This window comes from Chelon labrosus (assembly GCF_963514085.1).
Source record: "Chelon labrosus genome assembly, chromosome: 13".
NCBI classification, from domain to species: domain Eukaryota; kingdom Metazoa; phylum Chordata; class Actinopteri; order Mugiliformes; family Mugilidae; genus Chelon; species Chelon labrosus.
The window spans coordinates 1,327,830-1,346,671 of NC_140346.1; the positions used below are offsets into that span (position 1 = coordinate 1,327,830).

At 39.8% G+C, this 18,842-nt stretch overlaps 1 protein-coding gene across 1 annotated transcript in view; it reads left to right on the forward strand.

Moving 5' to 3' along the window:
• The first annotated feature begins 14 nt into the window (after nt 1-14).
• cwf19l2 (CWF19 like cell cycle control factor 2) overlaps nt 15-18,842 on the forward strand; it is a 28,329-nt gene continuing 9,501 nt past the window's right edge. The window contains exons 1-12 of the mRNA XM_084559004.1: nt 15-126; nt 1,064-1,174; nt 4,977-5,102; nt 5,308-5,418; nt 5,655-5,774; nt 6,078-6,171; nt 6,565-6,680; nt 8,198-8,759; nt 9,139-9,355; nt 13,109-13,223; nt 15,189-15,290; nt 18,696-18,824. Of these exons, the coding sequence (XP_084415130.1) occupies nt 34-126; nt 1,064-1,174; nt 4,977-5,102; nt 5,308-5,418; nt 5,655-5,774; nt 6,078-6,171; nt 6,565-6,680; nt 8,198-8,759; nt 9,139-9,355; nt 13,109-13,223; nt 15,189-15,290; nt 18,696-18,824 (1,896 nt within the window). The 5' untranslated portion in view covers nt 15-33. The remainder of the gene's footprint in view (nt 127-1,063; nt 1,175-4,976; nt 5,103-5,307; nt 5,419-5,654; nt 5,775-6,077; nt 6,172-6,564; nt 6,681-8,197; nt 8,760-9,138; nt 9,356-13,108; nt 13,224-15,188; nt 15,291-18,695; nt 18,825-18,842) is intronic.

Here is an 18,842-nt window from a genome sequence, read left to right on the forward strand (position 1 = left end):
ACGACATTAAACGAAAACATTGACGGCGGTGTCATGGCGGCGCACGGACTCAGTTTTGAGAGTTCGAGCAGCATCGAAGATAGAAAGGAAAAGAAGAGACAGGCACGAAAGGAGGCGATAGAAAAGGTATGAACCATGGGCTTTGGAGACAACGACTCCTCGTGTAAATGCGTCAGTTTTGGCTAAAATCCTACCTGTTTTCTCCGAGCCAAATCTATCAGACAAAGCAGGCTAACAGCTACCGTCACTATAACGTTTGGTACTGACGCGTTTAGTGTCTTTTTGAGAAATATCGATTATCCGTGGTTTAAAACTGGTTAGTCCGTGTCTCCTTCAATTTATTTCCCTTTTCCCGGAAAACTAACAGTATAGTGTGTGTTCACACATTGACTTGTATATCTGGACAGGCGGATAGTGTCAGACTCATGGTAAGACTGCAGGCAGGAAATTAGAGCACAAACACCGAGTGAAGCAGATTGCAGTCTTTTATAGCTGTGCTATACAGTTATTCATGGTGCCCAGTTCAAAGATAAGAGCAGCCTCGTCGTGGCAATCACTAAAATACACACGTTTTGCCACTTGTGTGTTGTCTTTTTGCCGCGCAGCTTTGTTTACACAGACTAGCACAGAGCAGGCGATGCGTCCTGTAGATGAGCATTATAGGCTGGAACCACGTTATCTTCTTTGCTCACCTGTGCTTGAACTGGCCAAAACAAAGAGTGTTTTTGGGTCTGATTTATTCTGCAGCGTTTGAAGAGGAATTGGCTCATTATGACTAAATACTCATCATATTTATGAATTAAGTACTCATTAGGGTCAAATACATAAACGTCATACTTATGTCTCTGTTTGTATATATTTTCATCAATATGAAGCTGTTTACTAATAGAAATATATATCAACCTTTGTGTTTCACCCCTTAAAATGATTTCACTTCTACTCCAGATTGGATTGGTATTGTATATACATGTATTGACATTCTGCTTCTGCTGTGTCTTTATTTTGAAGTGTTTTGTTTATTTCCCTTTTGATTAATCCCTCATATTTCCACCCTGCTATCCAGGCCAAGCATCAGCATGAGAAGGAAGAGAGGAGGAAGGAGCTGAAAAGGCAGAGAGGGGAGGATACTTGGATGCTCCCCGAGATCAACCAGAGGCTGCAACAGTTAGAAGAAGTAAGATTTTTTTTGTCTCTTAAAGTTTTGCATATAAACAAAAGCATTGTGCATCTGAAAATGCACGAGGCCCTGCTTTATCTGGTGAAACAGACATGTACTATTTTCCACATTAGTGATGACAACATACACTGATCAGGCATACCATTATGACCACTCACAGGTGAAGTGAATAACACTGATTATCTCTTCATCACGGCACCTATTAGTGGGAGGAAAATAATAGGCAGTGAAGGGTCATGGGCAGCCATGGCTCATTGATGCACATCAGGAGCGAAGGCTGGCCCATGTGGGCCCATCCAGTAGACGAACTACTGTAGCTCAAAATGCTGAAGAAGTTAATGCTGGTTCGGAAAAGGTGTCAGAATACGCAGTGCATCGGAGTATGTTGCGTATGGGGCTGCATAGCTGCAGACTAGTGTCAGGGCACCCATGCTAACCTCCACACTGCCGAAAGTGCCAACAATGGGCAAGTGAGCATCAGAACTGGAGCAATGGAAGAAGACCAGGTAAGGGTTGTACAGACTAGGCAGTTTGTCGACTTTACTGCATCATGCCGACTAGTAAATGATCACAACAACGCCTCTGAGAAGACAGGTGAGGAGCCCAGTGACTCATTACAGCGGTTCATCAAGTGTGTGGAAATACTTCACTACCATGACGTGGAAAACATGTCATAATAATAATTATCCCTTATTGATCCCAAATTGATAAATTCTTTTCTTGCTGTTTGACCTATCCATTCACTCACACAGTAGCAAGTTGGGGGTTAGGTGCTGTGAATACATTCCAGATGCACTGTATGAGCAGCTTCCTAATACTGTGTTGGTCCCCCTATCCCTCAGTGTCAATTAGGGGTGTGCCATCTAAGGCACCTTACAATTCGATTCGATTACGACTCAGGGTGCTACGATTCGATTATTCAACGATTTTTCAACGATTATTCAACGATTATCACGATTATCGGGATTATCACGATTTTCGATGCATCTTTTTTTCACCATTCAGGATTTCTATTTTTCTCACTCTGTGGCTACTTCATACTTTTAAACAAGGTATTTGTCTGTATCCATTAATTAAAGTAACCAAACAAATTTATCTCCATTTTTTTATTTAGGTAAAACCACCAAAAGATCCAACATATTTTCCACCTTGAAACCAACAGGAAAATAGTGTGCCTTTAGCAGCGGCCTTTACAACAAAAAGCTGCTCTTATTCACAACAAATAAAGATTGCCAGTTGCCTTCCTTAAGTGCAAAACATTTGCTGTATCAAAAGCAATACTTTCCAAAATAAAGAATTCTCTATTAACAGTACAAAAAATTAACTTGGGTGGAATGATTCCACATTTTCAGTAAAACAAATAACAAAGTGCCTTTAGAAATAAATAAGACTTCTTTTAACCAAAATCCTTAGAGGTTTTCACAGATTTCTGTACTAGCAGGTCTATTACAAAAAACCCAATTAGCTTATTCCGTTCCATGCGCGACTTGTGTTGTTCCTGTCATTTAGTTATTAGCGGTGGAAAAAAGATTTGGATCCGGCTTATATAACTCGCCATCAAAGACGACTCAAGAATCATGGATATAGAGGTCTGTTTCTCATGGATCCCTGCTTAACCGAGAATCAGCAGCCACTCACTCAGCCGGCAGAGAAAATAAACTTAAGCGATTCATAACCGCTACTCGTGTATCCCTGCTTAACCGAGAGGAGGGATAAGTTTAGTTTCTCTGCCGAGTGAGTGGGCAAGTGAATCGCCATTCTCACCTCGGCTCATATCAGTGAGTGACTCAGAATTATCCGAATCCCTCGAAAGATCCGGGTTTTACACTATTAGTTATTATTAATAATAGTTTTTGAACATTTATGAATCGATAGTACTTTTGTTGTATTTTGTTGTATTTTAGGACTGACTTACACTCCTCATTAGTATGTCTGATTGGTGTATATACACTGCCACTTTAAAGTACTTGCACACTTCAGAATTTTCGACATTTCTGCTTAAAAATTACTCAAAACGTCAGCAGATTTTCACATCAGTCCATAACCACTTCAGTTCTGTGATGTTGGTGGGTTTCCTCAGACTGAGGAGAACTGCTTGCTTCAAGTCTTTCCACAACATTTCTATTAGATTAAGGTCAGGACTTTGACTTGGCCGTTCCAAAACATTCATTTTGTTCTTCTTTAACCATTATTTTGTAGAACAACTTGTGTGCCTGGGCTTGTTGTCTTGCCGCATGATCCAGTTTCACTTGAGATTCAGCTCATGAACAGATGTCTGGACATTTTCTTTTAGAATTTGCTGGTATAATTCAGAATTTATTACCGTCAATGAGAACAAGCCTTCCTTGCCCAGATGCAGCAAAACAGGCCCAAACAAGGACATTACCATGTTTTGCAGGGGGGATGAAATGGAATGCAGTGTTGTTTCATCTCCAGACATTGTAGCTCTCATTTATACCAAACAATTCTACTTAGGTCTCATCTGTCCACAAAACATTTTCCCAGTGTCTTTGTCCTTGCCTTTCTGCCATCCACACAATGGTTGTTTAGAGTTCTTCTTATGGTGGATTTATCAACATTAACATTAGCTAATGTGAGAGAGGCCTTTAGATGCTTAGAAGTTACCCTGGATTTCTTTGGGACCTCTTTATTATTTGTCTTACTTTTGGAGTGATCTTTGTTGGCTGACCGCTCTTATGGAGGGTAATAGTCATCTTAAATCTCCTCCATTTGGTCACAGTCTGTCCACTAAAGTATTTGCATATGCCTTTGTCCATGCCATCATACACTCCCACAAACATGTGTTGTGAAGATCAGACTGTGACAAATCCCAGATTTTTGTGAGCTCAACGAGTGGACTCTAATTGGCCTTACAAATGACTTGTAGTCCTAGAAATCCACTTAATTTTGCACCTCACATATGTAATATTGACAAATTTTCCTGACTAAATAAATGCCATTTGTTGGGTTCTCTTTGTCTACTTTCATTACATCAGAAAATCTGCTGAAGTTTTGAGTCATTTTTAAGCAGAAATGAAGAAAATTCTGAGGGATGCAAACACTTTTAAGTGGCACTATATATATATATATATATATATATGTATATGTTAAGGAAATATTCAAGGAGGAGAAATGGAAAAAACATGATGATAATGGTAGTGATGTCTAGCCTGGCTTAGCCTACAACAAATCAGAGCAATTTTGTTGTAAACATTCATTCATTCATTCATTCATTCATCTTCTCTAACCGCTTATTCCTGTTAAGGGTCGCGGGGTCTGCTGGAGCCTATCCCAGCAGTCATCGGGCGAGAGGCAGGGTACACCCTGGACAGGTCTCCAGTCTATCGCAGGGCTGACACAGAGAGACAGACAACCATTCACACTCACACTCACTTTGTTGTGAACAAAATCAACGATGCTTGTATGTTGCTGTTATTCTTCTGTTCCAAGCAGTTTGATTTGCCTGGCTTATCTTTACCGGGAGTATTGAATTCCAAACAGAGTGACCCCAGACCTAAATTACTAATATTTTGTGGGCGGGGGAACTTTAGGCTGGCTTCCAGGCTAGGTGATGTCTACAACCACGGTGTCGTTTAATGCAGTCAGCTTCATTTTTTGTAAATGCATCTCTGTTTTGTGTTTTATTACAGAGACATATGAACCAAAAAATGGAGACAAATGTTTATTCTTGCCTCGTGTGACTGACAAATGACTCAGTTAATATGTACATTGCACATTAAGATTAGATAATGTTCTATTATTGAAAATAATGCAATAATTCCTTCTATATTTCCAACAGGAGGGCTCTGAAAAGGGCAAAAGGAAGAAAGAGAAGAAAGCTAAAAAGAAAAAGGAGAAGAAAAAGAAGGCCAAGAAAGAGAAGAAGACAGCAGATGGAGGAGGTGGTTCAAGTGACAGCTCAGAGGTAAATCATTTAGTCATGATCCCTTTAAACATGGTTAATTCCTCAGGAATGTCTGTAAATGTTGATTTAGTGAAGATTATTCTTTTCAGATAAAAACTTTGTAGTTGACCATCCTCAATGAGCTTAGAACTTCTTACAAGGCTGTTCTTCTTCATTTCTTTCTCATTCACTTTCTCCCTCTCTCCTTGCCCTCGCTCCTTGTTAGGGCTCAGGGGATGAGTGGGTTGAGGCTCAGCCTCAGACAGCTAAAGCCTGGCAGGTTCCTCGAGAGTCAAAACCATCTGAGAGCAGCCTCAGCCCAGTCCAAAATGTCCAGGTATCTTTCTAAACTGGTCCCACAGTTCCTGAATATTTGTGTGTCTGGCGTCAAACACTAACATGTTTATATTAGTTTAACACATCTGTGGATATCTGTGCACAGAGTTTTGACAGTTGTAGCACCATTCCTAAAAATGTTTTAAAGTTGTTTTTTTAGCAGGTGTATATTAGATAGGAGTCATTTGTTAAATTGCTTGTCGAGTGACTTACTTACTGTCTGTGTCCATCCCACAGAGAGATGAATGGATGACTTTTGACTTCTTGGCCATGAAAACTACGTCCACTGCAGAGAGAAGGGCTGACAAAGAACGACAGAAAGAGGAAGAGAGAGCCAAGGCTCAGGCCATTGAACAGGTGTGTGGATAATATGTCCAGTTTCCTTCTACTGTGGTTCCTGTTCCTCTGCCGGGTCAGTGAAGGTGTACACTAAATGGTGTATATGTCTGTGTAAGAGGGGGAAAAAAACCTATCCTGTTTTTGTGTGCACCAACGATGTGGTTACCACGGTAACAGAGGGTGTCCCCTCGTGGACTACACTGTGTGTGTAATTGCCATTGCCTGTAAGGTGTATTTGGATTTGGTTTTTGGTAAGGAATTTAGCAGGTGTGTGCCTGTTGGGTTGCATTATGAAATAATTCTAGTGTGTTTCTCTTTTAGGCTGGTTTGCACAAACTGGAACTAAATCCATACTGGAAAGATGGAGGAACTGGTCTGCCCCCAGAGGAGATGGCTGATACTGCAGGGAAAAAAGGTCATTTAAAAGACTTGACAAATCTCAGCCCTTTTATATTGACTGCCAACATCTCTGACAATTATAAAATCTTTGTAAACACCATGAAGCTTGTGTTTATACATTTCTATTGCTTATTATAAACCATGTACAGGAAAAACATTACCATTTTGTTAAACACAAAGAAATAAAGTGCTCAGTATTGACCTTGACCAGATAGACATTTGGTTCTGGTCAGTACATTTGCAATGTTTTATCCCTCTGGAAAGTTGTTACAAACGTTTTGTTTTTGAACAAATAACATTATATTGTGACTAATAGAAAAGGCTGCTGACTCACTGGAGGCTCAGAATGAGTTAAAAGGCACATTTTTAATTCTTCTCTGAGAATCATTTTGTCTAACCCTTTCTATAGGCCCAGTAGTGAATGATGGCGGTCTGAGCTGGCTGAGGAAGAGCTACCAAAGGATGAAGGAGCAGGCAGAGAGGGATAAGCGCAGGCTTGACGATGTAGTGGCCGAGCGATACGGAGTGAGTTTTCATGCGACTGTCACACGTAGAGTTGAGCAGGCACACACAGTTGCGTGAAATATCCAAGTCACAGATGAAGGGATTAGGATATAAAGATTCTCTCATCTATAGGCAGTTATGTTAAAAGTGACTTACTTGTCAAGATAAATGCACATAGAAGGCGAGGATTTATGCACTCACACACACATAAACTCGCTTATTGTCAAATACTCTGTAACAGTGCAGCATCATTACAAATAATGAAATTGGTGCATGGAGCCCATTCGACTTCACAATAGAATAAAATAGAATAGAAAAGATAAAAAAAAGATATGTGTCAAAATGAGATGCATATACAGAAACAGAATAAAGTGGAATTGTGCATGTGTGTGCAGTGGTTTTCAACTGTGTTTTTAATTTTAGGCTACTGTTTTATCCAAAAAAACATTGTAACAATCATGAAGTTAAGATTTATTGCAGGACTCTTTTCACCATTCCCCCTAATGAAAGGTCATATGAGTGTACTCGCTCACTAATGTTGGAGTGTCTAGATATACTATATTACCAAAAGCCTTCACTCATCTGCCTTTACACGCATATGAACTTAAGTGACATCCCATTCTTAATCCATAGGGTTTAATATGACGTTGGCCCACCCTTTGCAGCTATAACAGCTTCAACTCTTCTGGAAAGGCTTTCAACAAGGTTTAGGAGTGTGTTTATGGGAATTTTTGACCATTCTTCCAGAAACGCATTTGTGAGGTCACTGATGTTGGATGAGAAGGCCTGGCTCACAGTCTTCACTCTGATTCATCCCAAAAGTGTTCTATGGGGTTGAGGTCAGGACTCTGTGCAGGCCAGTCAAGTTCTTCCACACCTCTGTCATTTTACGTGGCCTGCCACTTCGTGGCTGAGTTGCAGTCATTCCCATTCACATCCACTTTGTTATAATACCACTGACAGTTGACTGTGGAATATTTAGTAGCGAGGAGATTTTTCGACTGGACTTGTTGCACAGGTGGCATCCTATCACAGTATGGAATTCACTGAGCTCCTGATAGCGACCCATTCTTTTACAAATGTTTGTAGAAGCAGTCTGCATGCCCAGGTGCTTGATTTTATACACCTGTGGCCATGGAAGTGATTGGAACACATGAATTCAATTATTTGGATGGATGAGTGAATACTTTTGGCAATATAGTGTATCTTGCTATACCTTCCAGCAGTGTCAGCATGTGTGCATCCAGCTGACAGCATAGAAACTGTCACTGTCAGAACATTGTGTGTATGTGTGTTCTTTCTATCTTTAGTCATAATTCAGCTAGCCACAGCTTATTTGTGTTTCTTCTTGTAAAGCAACTGACTTTCAGGATAGTAAGGCAGTCAAAAAGCAGGTGTTCATGTGGCCTGACTTTTTTTGTCTTGACTTAATACACAAATCATACACTTTCAACTAGACCTCTGGTAAAACAGCGCAGGCCAATAGTTGGAACATTTGACATTTTCAGCAAATGTGAAACCTTTTTATCCTTTCATAGTCAATGGAAGAGTTTCAGCAGAGACTTGCTGATGCTGAGAAAGCCATGTATGGTCAGAGGAGAGGAGAAGAAGAGACTGCCGCAAGAGGTGGATGGAGGAAAGGAGAGGAACTGACCAAGGAGCGATGGAGGAAAGAGGAAGATGGAGAAGACAGAGACCGATGCAAAAAAAATGAAAGAGACTCATCACCCAGAGAGAGAGGAAGATACCATGGTGGAAGAGGAGGGGAAAGGGAGAGGGAGAGGGAAAGGTATCGAGGAGGAGATTATGAGAGAGACAGGTATCGAGAGAAGGAGAGGGATAGAGAAAGAGAAAGGGACAGAAACAGGGATCGAGAAAGGGACAGAAACAGGGATCGACAAAGAGGTAGTGCCGGAGATAGGGACAGAGAGATAGGGTATATCGATGAAGATAGGATCAAAAAGAGAGAAAAAGATGGGTCCAGTGCATCATCATCATCTTCATCACCATTTGGGCAAAGTTGGAATCAACATTCCCTCTCACTTGGGTCACTAAAAGGTCGTTTCCTCAAGCCCTTGGAAGATGATGACAGCGGTGAAGGTGGGTTCACGCCAAGACATTTTCCAGTTTAGTGGCTTAATAATATCATTTTGATCTTATTTAGCTGCATAAAGTCGGTTTATGTGGGTTTTTTCCTGAAACCTTTGTAAAAGAGCAAGAAGAAAGGTACATATTGGTATGGTATGATATCGTAACCTAAGGCTACATTCACATTAATCAGTTTTTAAAAACAAAAACAAACGGTCTTTGTTTATTTAACATTGGCTCAGAAAAGATCTTTGTGCTAGCACCACTAAAAATGGTTATGTACACTGGGTATGCACAGAAATGTATCAAAAGTTATGTGTTTTAAGAATAAAATGAATCAGTGTGGATGTATGTAACAGTGAATATGCTTTATGATTTGTTTTCTGTGCAGCTTCAGGACGTCGTCCTCCTCCAGCACGGCCATCTGCTGGATTCCTGAAACCCAGCTCTGATGATGAGGACTTTGGCCCACATAACAGCAGCGTTCCTTCCTGGAAGAAGAGCGACAATCCTACCTGTGAATCTGACAGCTTTGAAAAGCCACAGGAGGAAAACAAGAGGGATGTTGAGAAAACTGTAACTGCTCCTCAAGCTGCTGAGCCATCAAGGTATGAAGCCTTTTCATTTTTATATTCTAGTTGCATTTTGGTGGACATTTTAAACAAAAGAATCTGATGACACAGGATGTGGTGTCATGTTTGGAGGGAAACCAGGCACCGCTCATTACCAGGCCAATACCATCCATACAGTGAAGCATGGTGGTGGCAGCATCATGCTGTGGGGATGTTTTTCAGCGACAGGAACTGGGAGACTTGTTAGGATAGACGGAAAGATAAATGCAGCAATGTACTGAGATGAAAACCTGGATGAAAACCTGATCCAGAGCGCTCTTGACCTCAGATTGGGGCGACGGTTCATCTTTCAGCAGGACAACGACCCTAAGCACACAGCCAAGATATCAAAGGAGTGACTTCAGGACAACTCTGTGAATGTCCTTTAGTGGCATAGACAGAGCCCAGACTTGAATCCGATTGAACATGTCTGGAGAGATCTGAAAATGGTTACGCGTCCCATCCCAGTGTTCACGCGGAGTCTTAAAAAGTCTTAAAAAGTCTTAAATTTGATAATGCCAATTTAAGACCTTAAAAAGTCTTAAATACGAGCATATTTTGCATTGTAGGTCTTAAATTACATTTCGTCAAGTCTTAAATCCTTACGTCCATTTACCGCTTCATTCGCATTGTGTTCAATGCGTCGGTGGCATTCACAGTTAGTTCCGTGTGTTCTGTGTAGTTCTTTATTAAATATAACTATTAGCAGTACGCTGAAATTAAACTACAAATGAGACCTGGAAGTGGAATCCGGTGTTCAGCCCGGTTTGTAATGTGTTGCTGCACCGGGTATGGTCTGGTCGTACGGCACAGGCGAAGCGGGGAGATTTTATCGTCACGTAATGTTTGTTAGCGATATGGATTTATGCCTTTTGGATTCGAGACTTCTTCTGTCACATGAACCTCGTTGTCAACTTGGGAAATGGGCAAAATGTAAGTTTAATGATTGCTGGCTTTGTAACGTGGAGTTGGAGAGAAGCTTAGCCACGTTTGCTAGTAGTATGCTTCAACATGAAGTAGCAGGCAGGAGACGAAGTGGAGGGATTTCAGCACAATACATTTATTAAACAGAACCATATAAAGCCAGGTCTCACGGCATATTACATAACACTATAATAACAGATAATGAAACGTTCGTGGCTTGTAGCCTTCACCAGCGTCCACATTACCGAGATGGAGGAAGTCAAAAAAAAAAAAAAAAAGACGGATTCAAGAGTGACACCTGCTGAACTAAGCGATGAAAACAAAGGAGGCGCCGCCGTGTGGCGTAAACTGGTAATGCTCCATGTAAAACTGGCTGTTAACAGCTTGAACGAAATGATTTCGTTGCTTGGCTGAAACGCGCTGAACAATCCTTATGAGGCGAACTGCAGACTCTACCGATTCTGCTGCCTCATCATCATAAAGTGACGTGACGTGTGGGGACCCCCCCCCCCCCCCCGGCTGTTTCAATGCTCGAAAATAGCACACCTGAGGCATGATAAGGGTCTGTGATATATAATCTGTTTAAAGTGCGCAGTAAATTCTGACGGCCTGAAATCACCCCTGGCTCTATTAATTTTTTTTCCAGTTTTCCTGCCAATATGGCGATGTCAACAAAAACAAAAAGTCACGTGACGCCCGGAACTCTATATCCAATCCAATCCAATCCACTTTATTTATATAGCACAATTTTAACAAACACAAGGTTTCCAAAGTGCTTTACAAGATAAAACACAATAAATAGATAACACGGTCTACAGCGATGTGTTTCAAAGCCGTTTAATTCCATTGAAATGCATTACAAATCTATGCATGGCACATCGGATGGAGGAAGTTGGGACATGTCTCAATGCTAGAGGATAGTTGATAGTTGAATGACAATACATTTTGTTATTTTGAAAGTAATTCTGGGTCTCTGATTTTCCTTATTTTTTGTACTTCGAGTAGGTCTTAAATTTAACCTATAATGGTCTTAAAAAGGTCTTAAAAAGTCTTAAATTTCACTTGCTCAAACCTGCAGGAACCCTGCCATCCAACCTGATGGAGCTTGAGAGGTGCTGCAAAGAAGAATGGGCAAAACTGCCCAAAGATAGGTGTAACAAGCTTGTGGCATCATATTCAAAAAGACTTAAGACTGTAATTGCTGCCAAAGGTGCATTAACAAAGTATTGAGCAAAGGCTGTGAATACTTAAGTACATTTGATTTCTTAGTTTTTTATTTTTAGTAAATTTGCAAATCTCAAAAAGCCTTTTCACATCATCATTATGGGGTGTTGTGTGTAGAATTTTGTGGAACAAAATGAATTTAATCTATTTTGGAATAAGGCTGTAATAACAAAATGTGGAAAAAGTGAAGCACTGTGAATACTTTCCGAATGCACTGTATGTGCCCTTAGTTTTATCATTTATTGTGGTGATTCAGTACTTTAAAGGAATTGTACTGTATATATATATATATATATATATATATATACACACACACACGCACACACATAGCCCAATAAACTTTTAGTTTATCTGAGGGAAAGGGAGTATATTTATCTATCATTCCACGGTTCCAGTAAGGGTGTGGCGTAATTGGCATTAATAACAGATGTAGTCTCATCTTTTTTATTTGAAATCTGGGTCCTTGAAAGGAAGTCAGTCAGTGTACAAAGGTCATGAGTTGTTGGTATTATGCAGCTTATGTAGATATTGACATATTGGTTTAATTTCTATTTGGATCCACACACACAGCACCATACAGTAAAAGAAAAAGTCATTGTCAATGTAATGTCTTCCTAATGTCTTTATCCATATAAAAACCTTATCAGAGACATTCTCACAATAATCCTTCGCAAAAAACTTGGCCGTGTTTTTGGCATATTTACTCGATTTGTCAGCTCTTATCTCATTTTGAACATTAGTCTCTTTAATGCTATGAAACCTCCCTTAGATATCTGAGCCTATAATGCACACATTCTCATTTATCATCTTTAGATGAAATAGAGATAGATAGATCTTGAGAGTCATCCGTCTGTCTCAAGACAGGTCGAGCATGAATTCATAACCCTTTGTGTTTTATCTACACAGTTTCATTTTATCCCCAAATTGCCAGTCAGCTCCGATTTTTTTTTTTTATAATGAACATTTTTTTAATTATGCTAAAAGTAAGAAAAAATGGCAAAATGCAAAGAAACAAAAGCAGCTGGCTGAAAACAGCAATAATGATTAATTACAAGTGTGCATGTTTTCATACGTCATGTAGCTCTGTTGTAGGCCAGATGTCAGAGCATCACTGCTTTGTAAAACCCTCTTACTTGTTCCGTGTTGTGCCTCATTAGGCTAAGTTGTTTGGGTAAACTGGCACCCAGAACCCCTGCAGCTTGAAATGAGTCTACAGCTGAATGAAATGGCGCTATGAAAAGTGTAATAGCCTAGAACGCTGCTTCCCAGGCTGCAGTTCCGATCCTCCCAGGCAAGGCTGTAATGATCTCAGGGGTCCACAGAGACTCAAATGAATCATAACAGATAAACACTATGAGAGAGCTCAGAAGCAAACAACTGGTTAAATTAAAAAGTTTACAAATAGGTTTCCCAGTAGAAGATTTAGGACTGTTATTAGAGCTGAATAATTGAGATTTTAAATCAGGTTGTGGGAGAAATCTTCATGAATCTTTGTGAATTTGATACATCATAGGTTGGATACATCTTGCTTGCTGTTGTCTTTCTTTTCCCTCTCTTTTACTGTTTTGGTGTGACCTTCAAATTCTGTTTATGTTTGCCTAGGGCTGAGACTGAAAGTGAAGAAGAGGAGGAGGAGGAGGAGGTCCCATTGCTGTCAGAAGAAGAGATGAACAAACTGGGATCCAAGATGATAAAGGCAGAGCTCATGGGCAACACGGTGAGACATTTATTTATTACTGTTTGGAAAGTACTTTACTGGAAGGAATATGAGATGACCCAAGTTGTAAGAGGACTCATCCTTTTCAAATATTTAATACAAGGAGCGGAATGATTCTCTCTGGCTCTCATCATTTTCCAGATTGGGACACTCAGAATATATCAGACGTGCCCTTTGAATCTGTATGGGCTAAACTGGATTGAAAAAACACCTTTAGGACTGACTTACTTAATTCAGTCCAGTCCAGTCCAGTCCAGTTCAATTCAATTGTATTTATATAGCATCGATAATAATACAAATCTTCTCAAGACACTTTACAGAACCCAGTCTAAAACCCCCAGGTAGAGACAGCAAAATAGAGAGGGGAAAAGAGCAGTTTAGTAATATGAAGACTACAAACCATAAGAATTGCTACTATCTAGTCTTTGAATGTAATACAGTCCCAACCCTTTCAGAGCATAAATGCCAAAACAGGTATACCCCCCCCCCCCCCCAAAAAAAAAGGTTTAAAAAAGGCAACTGGACTTGTAGAGTTTTTTTTATTTATTTTTTTTTTTAAGAAGACATTTCACCACTCATCTGAGTAGCTTTGAGGTTTAAATAGGAAACTCCTACTGACACTTGCTCGTTGTGTAAACAACCAGAAACCGGTGTGGCTAATTTCCATTAACAGTTGGGTACTTACCTGTCATTGAGGGAGGGACAGGGAGGGGCACTTTTATTAATTTTGTTTTTTTTGGTCACTTTAATATATTTTTACAGTGTGATTGTATCATGTTATTGACAGGATAGAAACAAGATCTTGATTAAATAAAAAGAATACATTTAAACGATTACAGCTGCAATTGATTTGTCTTTCCTCAGCAAATTTGCCTCATCTCATTTCATAGCATGTATTTAACAGCACACCAAGGGATCCATTCATTTATAGCATTCATCGATCGGTGCACTCATCTCCTCCTCTGCCTGTCTTCATGTATCAGTGTAAGAGTGCCACTGGGATCTCTTATAGAGTGTCAGATCCGTCTGTTGCTACACTCACAGCTATAATGCTAAGTTCTAGCAACCTGGCATCATGGATCTCCCTACATGACAAAGTAATCAAAGCAATATTCCCAAACCTCTTTGCTGTGTGTGTGTACGCACGCGTTTAAATGCATTTTACAGTCCAATTATTTTAAACTCGAACAAGCCTAAGATACCTCTAAAGCATTCATCTACTACAGTTTCTCATTTTAAATAGATGTGTCAATATACACAAAAAAAAAGTCGCCACCTGGATTTAATTAAACAAATAGGTACGAGCCTCCTATTGGATAATTATTGCATGGGTGATTATCTTTCAGATGGCAACAAGTTATTTAACCCTAACTGATGCAATGAGTAGCTTCTCATTTCTTAAACAACCATGTCAAAAGACACATCCTGTGGTCGTGGAAAAGACGTTAGTCTGTTTGAGAAGGGTCAAATCATTGGCATGCATCAAGCAGAGAAAACATATAAGGAGATTACAGAAACTACTAAAATTGGGTTAAGAATTATCCAACGCATTATTAAAAACTGGAAGGATAGTGGGGAACCATCGTCTTCGAGGATGAAATGTGGCCGGGAAAAAATCCTGATAGATCGTGATACTGAATTACCAGGTTATTCCATCAAAGGATTTTTTGAATGCAACACTGGATGGAAATAAATCATGTGACATTGCAGAAGCTTATCGAAATAATGCCACAGTGAATGCGTGCTGTAATCAAAGCTAAAGGTGGCCCAACGAAATATTAGAATATTTTTTTTTGGTGGCGACTTTTTTTTTTTGGTCAGGCAGTGAATTTTGAAATACATTTTATGTTCCAAAAAAAATGGTACACGGCAACATTGATTGTTTATGCTGACAGATTTTGTCAACAAATCTGAACTGTGCGTACATTTTTCTGTATTTCAAATCTGTTTGTGTATGTGTTTCAGGCCATGATTGACAAGCTGAAATCACAGCTGGAGGCTGCTCATAAAGCCAAGGAGATCCATGCTGCCAGAAGGAAGATACAAGAAACGGCTCAATCAAACCAGGTCTGTAGAAGTATATGAATGAATACAAATATATTCTTTCTGTCTCTGTTTTCCCCGCATGAAGCACACATCACACACAACAGGAGACGCAATGAGTTTTTCGGAGTTTGGGAAAGCATGTGTCTATCTCATACCACCTTGCTCATCTTCTAATGAAATCAGTGTTTTCAATAAAGTTGGGAAAAAACGTCTTCTGTTATGTCATATCGGACGCTCCACAACGGCATATGCTGTGACGTCCTGGGACATGTAAATGCAATTACAGTATCCTATTGGATCATTTTATACATTGTCTATGTGTTTATGTTAAGAGTTAAGCTGGAATCTCTAATCAGAGTGATCAGTTTGGAGAAAAGCCTTTGTCTGACTAATCAAATTAGTATTCAGGAAAGCAGACAAAATGCTAATATACACATCTCAGTATAACAAATATCGTACAGTGGGGAAAATAAGTATTTGATACACTGCCGATTTTGCAAGTTTCCTCACTTACAAAGAATGGAGAGATCTGTAATTTTCATCATAGGTACACTTCAACTGTGAGAGACAGAATCTAAAAAAAATGATAGGATTTTAAATAATTAATTTGTATTTTTTTTGCATGGAATAAGTATTTGATCACCTACCAACCAGCAAGGATTCTGGCTCTCAGAGACCTGTTAGTTAGTCTTTAAGAAGCCCTCCTATCCTCCACTCATTACCTGTATTAATTGCACCAGTTTGAACTCCTTACCTGTATAAAAGACACCTGAAATACTTATTTCATGCAATAAAATGCAAATTAATTATTTAAAAATCATACAATGTGATTTTCTGGATTTTTTTTTAGATTCTGTCTCTCACAGTTGTAGTGTACATATGATGAAAATTACAGATTTATTCACTCTCCATTCTTTATAAGGGGGGAAACTTATTTTCCCCACTGTATGTGTATTCGATTCCACAAAAACTATTTTATCTCCTCCGACGTTCACTTGATTAAAAACAAGAACACACGAACACAAACCTGTGTTAGATTTATCATCTGGCTTCTTCTTGTCATCTCCCATAGTCTAAATGATCCAAACACTCATGGTCTTAAAGCTTCACACACACATACGCTATGTGCATATCTCAACATGCAGGCAAGAAAAGCACCTCACATATATGCTGTTGCGTCTCACTACTTCTAAAATGAATTTGTTTGAAATCTCTTTGCTGTTTGGCTCTTATATCTTGCTGTCTGTGCGAAAGCTGTTCCTGTTCAGCGCTGCAGCAGACTTGATTGAGAAACAAATGTCTTATACCAGGTTGACGACAGTCTCCAAGCAGAGGTCAGGGAGAGGGTGCCCTTGTCTTGATGTGTGTGTGTGTGTGTATGGGTGTGTGTGTGTGTGTGTGTGTCTGAAACGCCGGCAGCAGAAAAGACAGATTGAGAGGGAGACTGAGTACCTGAGCCATCATGTCTGATAGCACCAACTATTCACAGAGCGCAAAGGCTGTGCCCTGACATCTCGGCACTGCTTTATCTTCTCTTACTGGCATAACTAATGCCTTTTTTGGCTTCACACACACACACGCACACACACACTTATATGACCAACTAAATGGTTGCGCATTTCCAACACGAGTAGACAGAACATTGCAAACGCCCTAAAAGCAGTCTGTGATTATTTCCTTGCAGATCCTTATTTGCAAGTAAGACCAGATTTGTTCCCACAGAAGGTCTTCCCTGTCTAAATGAAAAGACGAGGGGGAAATACTTAGTGAGGTTTCAGGGAACATGTAGTCATTCTTCAGTTTTAGTGCACTTATCAGCTGAGAGGTAGACAGAGTTCTGTTGATTTGCACTCATTTGAGATCCTCACACTTTGTCTGGGTATGGAAGACTTTTAGCTTCCCTTCACTGTTCAATGTTTTGACTTTTATTGTCTGTCTGGCTCATATACAGCATTTTCTACGGTGTGTGTGTAGTTTGTAAGGCTCAAGCGTGTTGACATTTTTTCTTACAGTCCAATTAAAATTTTCTGGGATTGTCTCCCATTCTCTGCTACTCGCATCTTGTTTCTTTTCCGTGTCTGCTTGTTAGGTTCTTTTTCAGTGTAATATAACTGACTAACATTTCCTGTCATAGTGAAGTAAAGTTTAAGTTAGCACTAGTTGAAATATTGAGATAAATTGCCAGTTGGGAGATAAATTGTTTACATTTTTCAGAAATAAAACTTGGAATACTTAGTTCTGCGTGACAAGCAAACTCTTCGATCTTTGAAAAACATGGAGCTGAGTTAAGTGCTAAATTGGCACTGAGGCAGTAGTTTTATTAGAAATAAGCTTTAGAAGACGAGATTTGGGGCGGCACACTGACGAGGTGGTTAGCACTGATGCCTCACAACAAGAAGGTCCTGGGTTCAAATCCATGGGCCGACTGGGCCTTTCTGTGTGGAGTTTGCATGTTCTCCCTGTGTCTGCGTGGGTTCTCTCCAGGTACTCTGGCTTCCTCCCACTGTCCAAAGACATGCTCATTAGGTTAATTGGTGATTCTAAATTGGCCATAGGTGTGCATGTGAGTGTGAATGGTTGTCTGTCTCTCTGTGTTAGCCCTGTGATAGACTGGCGACCTGTCCAGGGTATATCCTGCCTCTCGCCCAATTACAGCTGGATAAGCTTCACAGGAACAAGCGGTTACAGAAGATGAATGAAGACGAAATGTTTTTTTTTCTCCAAAACTGACAATTGTCATTTACTCAAACTTCACCTAAAAAGACTAAACGCAATAATCTGTCATATGCAAGTGCTCTCTTCTACTCTTCAAACACACCTGCACAGTGAACGGTTTTCATCTAAAAGTGATTTTTACTTTACAAACGGAGTAATTGGAATTAATGTTTGAATTTTGAAGTATTATGAAAGCTTAAACCCGGCCGAAAACTATTCATTTTTGCTGAATGAATCAAGGCAATTGGGTTGTTTATGTAAGATATGTTTTAATCAGGTCTGAGTTTTCATGCAATACAAGTTAAAATTCAGCTACTTCCTCTGTCTCAGGTCGAAAAACATCACAATGTTTATTGTTAAAATTTCCTTTAGTGGACACTGGGCAGTTGCATTTCTTGAAATACAGAAATAAGAAGGGCAAGTTTGATAATTTATTTTGACAGTTACACATTTTAGTTCTTTAGGCTTCAGTTTGAGACAAAGTAATGGATACTACACAAAAGTGGCAAATCATAGCTTTCATTTTTCAGGTAGGTTTTACATTCCAGTATGGATGGAACTCAGACCTTTTATTCTCATTGTGTGCAAATTCATCGGTAAATGAAGCATTTCTGGTTCAGCTACAGACTACTGTTTATTTCAGCAACATTTACTGTGCATCAAAAAATACTTTCTTAAAAAAATTGACCAGGCTGTGTTTTGGTTTTGCAGGTCGCTGGTCACGCCAGCGGAGACCAAGAAGTGCTGCTGTTCAGAACGGATCAGTCAGGTCGGGCTTGGCCAGTCCAGGGCCCCTCTGGACCTCAGGAGCCTCATGGAGGACGACGGAAGAAGAAACTGGTAAAAAGAGAGGGATGA